Source organism: Neocloeon triangulifer, unplaced genomic scaffold (genome assembly GCF_031216515.1).
Source record: "Neocloeon triangulifer isolate White Clay Creek 2 clone unplaced genomic scaffold, ASM3121651v1 ptg000014l, whole genome shotgun sequence".
Lineage (NCBI taxonomy): Eukaryota > Metazoa > Arthropoda > Insecta > Ephemeroptera > Baetidae > Neocloeon > Neocloeon triangulifer.
The window spans coordinates 6635749-6646802 of NW_026775556.1; the positions used below are offsets into that span (position 1 = coordinate 6635749).

General features: G+C 37.9%; 1 protein-coding gene across 3 annotated transcripts; it reads left to right on the forward strand.

Moving 5' to 3' along the window:
* Positions 1–90: 90 nt before the first annotated feature.
* On the forward strand, positions 91–11019 carry LOC132202081 (uncharacterized). Of its 3 annotated transcripts, none has more exons than XM_059628783.1 (13): positions 91–507; positions 3076–3137; positions 3568–3743; positions 3811–6729; positions 6899–7438; positions 7501–8274; positions 8331–8894; positions 8949–9051; positions 9111–9642; positions 9693–9808; positions 9948–10312; positions 10377–10437; positions 10517–11019. In XM_059628783.1, exons 2-13 carry the CDS (start codon positions 3116–3118, stop codon positions 10771–10773), a joined length of 6429 nt encoding a protein of 2142 aa, XP_059484766.1. In that variant the 5' UTR covers positions 91–507; positions 3076–3115; the 3' UTR covers positions 10774–11019. The 3 variants fall into 3 exon arrangements, with proteins under 3 accessions (XP_059484766.1, XP_059484764.1, XP_059484765.1); XM_059628781.1 differs by having other exon boundaries at positions 93–507; positions 7498–8274; XM_059628782.1 differs by having other exon boundaries at positions 95–507; positions 7498–8274; positions 9696–9808.
* Positions 11020–11054: the final 35 nt, after the last annotated feature.

Sequence of the window (11054 nt, forward strand, 5' to 3'; positions counted from 1 at the left end):
ATTGGTAGATGAGTGTTATTCATTTGCATCTCTAATAGCTGTCATCTTTGATTGTGCGCAGTGGGGCAAAATGCTTTCCTCCTTGGTAGGTCGGCGGTCGGCAAAAGTAATAAGAAACTTCCTTGAAACTAGTAACTCAAAATTTCGGCACTGATTTCCTAATTCTGGTAGAAATTATTTATAAATTACTTATATAATTCATTTAAAAAATCTATAACCCGTCTTGTGAACGATTCATTTTATTTCAAGTTTTAGTTATAACAAGTTTATGTAATTCGTGAAAGCTGCTGAATCAGATTTTCCTCCGAGTCCAAGCGCCATCTTTTTTGGCACCCACCTTGGTGCCGCCACTGCCGCCGACAATCGCCCCCCATGTGAGCCGACTTGCACGCAGTGCCACTGCAAGCGGCTCTGTTTTCCTTTCCTTGGCTTTTCGGATGCGGAGAACGAATCGAACACAAAACTTTGACTTCCTGAAGCAGTGACGTTAAACTTTGCCGTATGAAGGTAAAATTATCACGAGTCAATCACTTAATACATAGCAAATGCAAATTATGTTTGCAAAACATGTAAATAAGGCTGTCAGGCTTTAATTTTTGCCATTTACGCCGGGCCAGTTCCAGCGGGGGCGAACCCCCTTGCACTTGCAGAGTCTGTTATGGCCGCCAATTTGCACGGAATTCTAGAATAACACCGCATATACGTTTAAAACACGACTTTGGTTTGCACCCGCAATTTGTGCAACAATTGAAAATTATTCAGTGGTATTGTTCTCGCATTCTTTTTAGGTGAATTTTATGTATTTGACATATTTTGAAAGCACTTCAAAGATAAGCAAATTCAGGCTAAATTTTTTGCTGCGTTTGTTGTTAGGTTCAGAGATTGTCGAAAAGTGCACTTCAAGCAAAAAAATTTTAACTCTGCAACTCAACCCTCATGAGTAAAGAATTATAATTTTTTTATAATAAAACTCATCAGTCCGGGTCATTAAATTAAAACAGTTCACGTTATTTATTTTATCTAGATTTTAAACTAATTATAAAATTTGACCTTGGAAAATTTTATTCTTCATTTTTCAAAATATCAAAATCTAGAGATTTTAGTTTCTTATTTGCAAATATTATAAAAGACAAGAATAATACTAGATATTTGATGAGCACCTTGAGTAAAATTTTTAAATGAATTAATGCATTTGATTGTAAAACAATTTTAAAAATCTCAAGGGTGATTTTAATTATCAGAAATTATTTATAATTATTATTGATTCTTCTGATGTTTAAAAGGCAGTATATTTATGTAGTACACAATTTTGGAGTTCAGAATAAATTAAATTGGTTTAATTAAATATTGTTAGCAAAATTATTTAACAGATCAATGTATATCTTCTATATTCCATTGTTGAATAGGACAATTTTCTTCATATAATGTTGTCGTAGACTGTATGATTTTATTTTTCGATTTTATATATATATGAGACGAAAATTAACCATAAGTCTTATGTACTGAATATTAAATTGACTTAATTCCAAGTTTCTAAGTATTTTGCAGTATCCATTATTTCACCGAGCATTGTTGATCATGTAAGATGCATAATTAAGTTGCACCTTTGTTTTGGTTTCACATTCATCATAAGAGGAACATTTTTGTTTACATTCAGTAATAATATGCGGTTGGCACCAGTCTTTTGGTTCAAAGCCTCCAGTCACTGTAAATTATAAAGAGAAAAGTAAAACATTTTTCGAATAAGGTCGTTTCAGATGTATGACGAAATTGAAAATTTACAGTGAATTCACTAAATTGTTTTAATTAAATTCGCAAATGATGCCGTTAAATCACGCTATTGAAGGTTAAACCCCCAACTTCAAGTTGGAAATTGCAAATTGCAACTTAAAATTATTCCAACGTATGATTTTCTGTTAGTTGCCCAGATAATATATAAGGGCAGGATGGATATTTCTGGGGGTCCATGGGGTTTCGGGAGCTCGCAAAGACATGGCAACCCGCTATGACTGTCCGATCTTGGAACTATCCTATAATTTTTTGATGAAATAAAATCCGGATTCCTCGGTCGAGATGAGCAATTTCATTGTTTCTGCACGGTACAGAAAATCCCTGCTCTACTAGTTTTGATTGCAGGTTGCAACCCCAATTCATGAGCTATTTTCTCGTTGGAATACAAAAAAATAATTATCGTACGGCAAAATCAACATAATGCACTGAAAGTTGAGCAATTTTTTTATCTTTGTGTTTACTTTTAATTGTTACATGTCAACGTTAATTGTCCTGAGTGAGATCGGGATAAAACCTTCAAATAATTGCCCGTTAAGGTATGCAATCAGAAAATTAAATAGAAGATTGCCAAATTTTAGGTCGTTCAAAAAGGCACAAATTTTCCAAACGATTTTTTTTTTCATTCTTACTGGTTTTGCTTCATGCCCCAAAAAGGGTCAATTAGTAAAAATGTGGGAAAGCCGGTTACAGTGGTCATAATAATACAATTATGGCACATTGGCCGATTCGTCATCATGTTCTTGATATGTGTTTATAATTTCATTATTTTCGTCTGACCAAATCAAAAGTTACAGGCGATTTTTTAAATTTAAATGGCATAGATTAACCAAAAATTTAAAATTAACAAACAATTTTAACATTTTTACAAGTTTTTCTAATATAATTTTTTTTAGAATTTTATTTCGTCAGAAAATAAGCGTGCAAATTTTGTTTGGAGAAAAATGTGCACAGCTCCTTCCTTATTTGCTTTTTAAAGGCTGGATTCCAGATTCCAGCATGGCTTTTACATTACATAGGGTGTACCATGTACAAAACGTATTATCCTGTTGTAAACCACATATTTTTTATTCTCATTAAATGGTATTTCTATATGTATTCTATAATTTTGCTAGGTGAAAAGTTGAAATGAATGCCATTGCAAGCATTCATTATTTTCACACTTGAAATTAAACCCTCATTTTTTACAACCTTCTAATATATTATTTTTAAAACTATTATTTCACCACGTATTGCGCAGTTAAAATTTGTCGCCATAAAATATAAAATATACCTTCAATGTTCCAGGCGCAATAGCAGTGTTCAGTGTCAGGAGACTGCTGCCACAATGCAGACATCAAAACTGAGAGGTAAATTCATTAGCTTTTATTTCATACTTTTTACTAATATTATATGGAAATGGTGATTTGAATTTTAAATCTGCTTTTCCTCGATGGGTTTAGTGAGTAGTTTATTGGTTAAGAAAAAACAAATCCCTGCATGCACAAGTCATGAGCTTGTATATATATTGTTGTTTATTCTACTCAAGTCATACATGAAAAAAAATTGATTTGAAAAAAATGAGCAGAAAAATGAGCTTGTCTCAAATTTCTCTGGACCTCTGCCGAGAGAGATCATGAATTATGACTAGCCTGCAGCCAAAACATGTAGAGATATTGTTTTTTCTTTAAATAATAACCAACTCATGCACCAAACCCACTGAGGAAAAGCCGGCTTTAAATTCTAATCACGGTGAATCAATCCTCGATCGTAACACAAAATTGCCCGTATTGTTTGCAGGGCGCCACCGAGGCGCAAAAATTTCGCCCCCCAATGAACGTGACAATGAAAGCAAGCCCAAACCAGGTACTGCAAAACCAAGACAAACTTCTGATGCTTCTGAGATTCGCAACATACTGGAAGAATCTTTCAGGGAAAAATCAAGTGAAAAGCTGTCCAAGCGCTCCTCAGCTCGGGTTAGTCTATTGAATCTGATTAAAAATTAAGGTCATGTAGTTTATTAAAATTTATTTTAATTTGCAGCCATCGAGAGAACCCACACCCGAGAAGTTACCTGCCAGGGTCACTCGTAGTTCCTCCTCTCTGAAGTTGCCAAACGACACTAAAAAAAGCCAAAGCAAAGGCACTCCTAAGTCAAAGCAAAGTAAGAAGTATTCCTCTAGCACGGAGCAGAGTCCACCTCAAAAGACCGTGGAAATAGAGGTCATCGAGAATATAAAATTTATAGCTTCAAAGAGCTTGAAAGATCTGGAGACGTTTGAGAAGACCAAGGAACCTGAAGCACCTTTAGTACCAGATGTGTCTACAAAATCTGTGGAACCAGAAGATCCTACAGAGGCAGGCAAAGTGTCTGTAAACACCAAGAAAGAGAATATTAGCATGGAGGTGGAAGATAATATTGAGGCAGTTTCTACATCCGTTACCACTGCTGGATGGAGAAGCAAATTTACAGGAGCATTAAAAGGTATCCTTGGTTTCGAAAAAACTACTATTAGTGCTCTACGCACTACCAAAGATGGAGTGACTAAGGAGGAAATATCAGCAGGGGAAACTTCATCTATGTCAAAAGAAAAGGAGGGCCCAGAGTCTGCAACTGGTATAGTGGCATTAGATGAGAAAGTGAAAACTGATTTCGACCAGCGATGGAAATCCATTGCATCTAAAATACCACCTAATAGCAAGAGTGTAGAGGCTAATGTTCGAACCATCAGCAAATCCGATTTAAAGGAAAAAAGAATAAATTTGGAACACTTCCAGAAACGATATGATGAGGCTGTTAAGGTTCGAAAAGCTCAATTAAAAACTTTAGTGACAAAAGATGGTACATTGCCTACGTCTCGCTCGTCTGGTGAAAGAGGTGAAGGATTGGGAAAGCCTGAGGAAGGAGCCCAGTTGCCAAAGAAGAACAACAAGGATTTGCAGAAAAAGGATACTATTGAATCTGGTAGCCACGCTGCAGAAAACAATGGAATCTCCATAAAAATTGCTCAGGGTAAATGCATCCTGGTTCCAGTGGCAAACATGGATGCCACAAAACATATTCTGCAAAAAGAGCTAAAATTTTCATCAGATAGTTCCATTAAAGATGATACTTGTAAGACCGTTGTTGAAAAACAAGATATGGCATCAGACGTTAAAGGTCCATGTGCCCATGATAAATCAGTGGGAGAAAGTCGACCCTCTTCCAAATCTGTAACTGCTGCAGTTTTTCCTCCTAAACAAGGTGGAATAGCCAGACCAAATATCTTGAGAAAGAGTATTCCCTCTGCATCTAAAATGCCAGCCGAAAACAAAGCGTCTGCAATAGATGGCAAACCTGCTGTTATTGAGTTGGTACCTGACAAACTTAAAGGAACAGAAACATTGGGGACAACGGTAGAAGAAAATAGAGTTTCTTCTGCAAGCCCTGAGGAGATAAAGCCTGAGGTTGAAGGCGTAGATGCCAAAAAGGAGAAAGAAACGACCCAAGTTGAAAAGGACTCGTCTTCTGCCATTTCTAGAACGCAAAAGCCTGAGGGTGAAAAGGAAGAAGCAATTAAGGAGAAAGAAACTACCCAAGATGAAAAATTTGAAAAAGACACTACAAAGCCTGAAGTTAAAGAGAAATTAGGTAAAGGTAAGAAAGAGAAGAAGAAAATCATAAGGAAAAGATTAGCAAGACGTGCATGCAAAAGCAATTCCCTCCACGAGACGAGAAGAAACAGGGCTGTCATATCCTACAGGCTTCTCGATGCTGGAAAGGTCAATCTGGAGGATGCCAAGCCAGCAAAATTTGAGACGAACAAACCTGTGCCCAAGAGGAAGTACAATGTGAAGACAATTCCCAAAGCTAAAGTCTTCAAAGAAAATGAGGGCAGCTCATTCAAGGAGAAATTGAAAGAATTGAGCGCAAAGAGACGGGAAGAACTTGCAAACAAAGCTGGTGACAAGGAAAGTCCTTCAAAGTCTGAAGATCCACCAGAAGTTTTGAACCAATCCCAAGCTGAATATGCAGTGTCGGCCCTTTTCAATTACACCAGCAACGCCTCTGAAATTGATGTAGATGAAGAAGATGACGTGAAACAAATAAAGAAAAGACGAAAAGTTAAAAGATTCCAGCCAAGACCAATAAGAAAGGGAACCTGGAGCCAAGAACGTTTTGAAATGTACAAGAACCGAAAAAAGAGAAAGCATGACACTCGCACAAAAGCTGAGCGGGAGCTGAGCCGTCTTGGCCATGTTGTCATTAACATGTCTCAAAAGCCCGTGACACCTGAAGTAGAAGACTCAGACTCAAGTTTTGAGATCTCTCATTGCAAAAAGGCATTCTGCAAACTTGGTTGTGTCTGCCCAAGTTTGAGTGTGCCAATGCGCGAGGAGTTCCACTGTGGCAAAGCTGAATGCATTTTCAAATGTCTCTGCTCCAATGCTGGCGCATCGAATTGCCTTTTTGACAGCAGAGTAACGGAAAAAACTCGTAACCTCGCCCCTGGCGAAAAAGAGTTCATCAACACAGTGATTTCAAAGGGGAGCGAGAACATGGTAGTTGCTGACAGGGGCAAAAGAGAAAGGAAGATTCCGCAGCGCCTGCAAAATGATTTCCTTACAGGAGAAGAACTCGAGACCGCCTCATTTAACCTCAAAAATACGGGACGGGATTCCATTGAAGAAGTTTGCACACCAGCTCGCAAGAAGCGATTGCTGTTGGAAAACTGGAATGCACAGCTTGTACAGCAACAGTCTGACCGGCAGAGCTCTGTGCCAAGTCCTGATTTTTTGGAGAAAAGGTGTGTTGGCAGAGTGAAGTACCATTACGGATCTGAAGACGAAGATGGCAATGCAACTCGGGTTTACATCGACACCATTGAGACATCAGACATTACTTACAAGCGCAAAGAGAAAAAGAAGCGTGGGAAGGGAAATGAATCTATCACAAATGTAATGGCTGATGCAACTGAAGAGGTATTTAATCAATTATTTTAATACACAAATAATATGATGTATAATTTACATCTAAATCGCATTTATTTATTTTAAATACAAAATTCATTTTTTTTTCTTATTCATGTTTTATGTTTCAAGTTCAAGGTAATTAATTTAAGATTAATTTAATATAAAGACTTTTTTTCAGGATGTGACACCGAAAATAATCAGCATTTCATCCATTGCCCCAGAAGAATTTGAGCGAGCTGACAAAATTGAGCCTGTGAAAAGGGAGCTGGAAATCATAAGAGAAGTCTCTATTGATTCGCCCACATCATTTGGAATTGTGGAGGCGCGCCAAAAGGCCAAACTTCGAGCCATGGAGCTTTTACCTCTTTTTAAGGAATCCATCATTGACGCTTATAAGTTTAAACCAGGAATGCTGACTTATAACAAATTCTGCATTGTTGACTGGAGCTCTTTTGTGGATCGCTTCTACAACCGTGATCTCCTGGTTTGGGTCGAGAAAGATGTCACCTCAATGCACAAGATTGCCATCATAACGAAAGACAAAAAGGAGCCTTACCCCAACTTAATTGATGTATGGGACATGGCAGATGCCAAACTACCTCAGGAAAAGACTTTCGATAATTTAAACTTGAACCGGGGATCTCCTAAATGCCCCTTCATTCTGTGGTGCAATGGCTCATACTGGGAAATCCTTGGAAAGCTTTCCAATACACAAAAGGTAAGTTTAAACTGTAGAAAATCTGATGTTTTTTTAATTTTTCAATTTATTATTTCTAGCAGACAAACCAGATGCGCCTTCTTCCTGAGCCCATTGACATCACTGAGTTACCAGTAGAGGATATTGAATCCAAGTGGTTCTCTATTCCTGCAACATTATCAAACTCATTCGAGAAACTGGAGGTCAAAAGTGAAAAATTTATTATTAACTACTTGGCCATTTGTAAGATGCTGAATGTCACTTGGCGCACCAAAAATTCTTTTGTCGCCAAAATACAAAAGATATCTGGGCCCCATGTCCACAATGCACCTCTTGGTTTCTACAGTATTCCATCAAAGACTAGGATCTTTCTTGGCCCATTCAGGAAACAGGAATATCCTCTTGTCAAGCTCATTCCCTATCCTGGAAATAATAGCTCCGGCCACATCGAATGTGTGATTTTGTCAAAGAAAGGCAATGGTTCTACTTTTACTCGGTCACTTCAGAGGCCTTCACCGGTCCTGGTCTCAGAGAAGTCTGTTTCTACTCCTGAAAAGAAATTGCCATCCAATCGCTTCTGGAGTGAAGTTGAAGATGCTGATGTGTCCGAACAAGGTTTCTGGACTTGCAACCGAGAAGACGTGCAAGATGTGCCATTCATCACTCTGTATAATGACAAAGTGAAGATCAGACACCAGCTTGATTCTCAAAATTTGATCTTTGAATCGGCAAAAGGTGTCGCTAGGTTTCTTGATTATGTGTATCAAGACACTTTTGACAAAGACGTAACTTGGACCACAAGGCCGATCATGTCAAAAGATATTTTGTATGACTTTGACTACCTCAAGAACCAGCAGGTAATAGTTTAAAATCAGTTAAAAACAACTTTTATAAATATTTTCTTTTTTTAAAGGGCATACATATCAGTGATCCAGAGTTAAACCGAGTTTTGGGCATGGAAGTAAATGGAAGACCAGTACGAAAGCGCAGTACACCGAAAAGGCTCAAAGAGGATGAAGAGAGATCATCTTTGGAGATTGCCCTGGATAGGTGGGAATCGTTTAAAGAAGAAATGTTGGACACAGTAGAGCTTGGTTCTGAAACCTCCGTTGAGCCGCAGAGTTTAGGAGAAAAGATTGCCACGGCATCTTCTTCGAGTGCTAAAGTGACTCTAATCTCAAGTCCTTTCAAAGAAACCTCTGCTGGCAAACTGCTGAAAACTGTCCTTGCTGATTCCGCGTCACTAGATATATCTATAGTTAAAAAGAATGCGCCCTCAGAAGTTCCTCCTGTTGTGAACCTGGCTGACTCGCCAGTAAAGGTAGATGATGGATTGGATCAAGACTCCGAAGCAATGAAGCGAGAGGAGGACTTGCTGCAGCTCAAACAACAAATCAAGGAAGCTTTCCAGGTTGCTGGAAATCTGTATCCAGCTTTTGAAGATGGCAAGCATTCAAGATCATTCCTCCTTCAAAGGGTATTTTTTTTACTTTATAATATTATAGACCCTTATAAAATTAATTTCTTTCAGATGAACAATGAAATTGAGCTTCTGAAACTGCAAGAAAAAGCCCTGAACGATGCTATGGAAGAGGCAAAATTAGAAAAATCAAAGATTTTCAAGAAATTTTCAAGTAAATGAGATTTTTTATTTCATAAACTCTATTCATAATGTATCAATTTCTTATTTTAGGTTTGCCTAAAAAGGACAGGAAAAACATCCTTCTAGCAATAAGGAAGCTGAACAATCCTGCAACAGAGGAAGAACCTCCTAAAAAGAAGATGAAAGATGGCAGTGGTGACACCGAGCTGCAAAAACTTGTTTCTGAGCAGGCTCCTCAAGAACCTGCCTATGTGAAGGCTACTCAAGAACCTGCCTATGTGAAGGCTACTCAAGAACCTGCCTCTGTGAAGGCTACTCAAGAACCTTCTGCGTCCAGTTCTCCTAATCATAGTTTTTCCGGTTTACATGCTGTCAGCGAGCCAACCATCACCCCCTCAGGTCCTGTGGTGAAGATCGTGAAACACAGTGCCACATCAAAAATTTACAAGTTAAGTGGTCCTTTGATGCGGCAGATTCCACAGAAACTTGCAGTACCTAAACTCAATGTGGCACACCCAGCCACAGTCTCTACCTCCAATGGCTCCAGTAAAACAACCATGATCAAAACTTTTGAATGCAAACAAGGAAATCAAATTATCAGATTTGTCTCGACAAATAAACCGTAAGTACTTTGATTTTAATTAACAGTTAATTGAAAAAAATTCTGTTCAGCAGAGGAGAGTTCATTCGCCTCAACAATTTGATTGCTACCTCAAGTGGTAATGTCGCCAATGTCGGTATCATCCGCCCATCACTTGCTATCAAATCTACTTTCATGCATGTTGGAGGTAATTTAAAAATTTCTAGATATTATTTATTTTCCCAGTTTAGTATGAATTAAAACGGACCTAATATTGCTTTACAATAAATTTAGTTCAATAGTTATTGGTAGTAATTATCTTTTCTAACTGTAATTGATGTTTTCAGGCTCTGCAATCATTTCATCAACTGCCTGTTCATCGGCAACAATCTCCACCGCAACCGTCAGCTCACCCCTACCAACTGTTGGCTCACCCCTACCAACTGCTGCCCAAATCAATGTTCCAAACTTGAAGCAGGTTGATGCCCAAATTCCTGCCTTGAGCATCAAAGCCTCCGTGCCCTGGGTCAAATGTATCTCCTCGACTGGTATTACCAGTGACGATAAAATGAAGATTGCCAAGGACAAGAATGTTACCCTCAATACTCTCTTGTCCGCAAAACCAGCAGCATCAGCAGCTAATGCTGCAACAAATCAAAAAACAAACAATACTGATGGAATGCCACGGCTCATTCACTGCAACCTAAATCAGGTAATTTTTTCTGCTTTTTGTTTGTAAATATAAAATATTTCATTCAAAAACAATAAAATTTTAGGTCCAAAGTTCTCATCATGGCCTAGTCAACAGCGAGCCTCCTTCGTTGACAAGCAACGAAGGTAATTATTGTATTTTCTTATGATTTAAAACAATGTTTCTTAATGTCCCGTAAAATAGTAACTGATATAATTAATTCAGGTGTTCTATCAAGACGTAGAAAGCTTACATCATCTTACACTGCAGCTGCTTTTGAGATGGCAGTGCATAGCATTGTAGAGGAGGGCTCGCCAGTGTTTCGGGCTGCACAAAAGTACGGCATTCCAAGTCGTACTCTTTATAACTATTTGAAGAAAACCAATGAGAGGGCTAAGAATGAATTATATGATGAGGTTGACATCTGCAGCCAAAGCAGCAGTGGTAGCTCTGTGGAAATGCTGGACTCGCCAAAAGCTTGAGTGTTGTGCATGATGAAATTTCTACGGTTGTCGTATTTTTCGCTTAGTACTTGATTTGATTATTGCCTTGTGCAAATCAGCTTGGATAAAATTGGCTTATTTTATAATTAATTTTAATTTTATACATATTTGAGAAACATTGCAACCAATGTACCAATAGAATTATAAAATACATTTTGTTGTCTTTAGGTCAATTTTGTAACAACTGCAACTTTGAATAAAATGATTAAATATCATAAACATTAACTGTTGAAATTTGTATTTTTATACTATCTTAATCA

Excerpts from the sequence above, each read along its gene's own strand:
- LOC132202081 (XM_059628781.1), top strand. The coding sequence starts at position 3,116 with ATGCAGACATCAAAACTGAGAG. Across the intron at positions 6,730-6,898 it reads TGGCTGATGCAACTGAAGAG|GATGTGACACCGAAAATAAT; the intron begins GTATTTAATCAA and ends ACTTTTTTTCAG. Across the intron at positions 10,313-10,376 it reads TTCACTGCAACCTAAATCAG|GTCCAAAGTTCTCATCATGG; the intron begins GTAATTTTTTCT and ends ATAAAATTTTAG.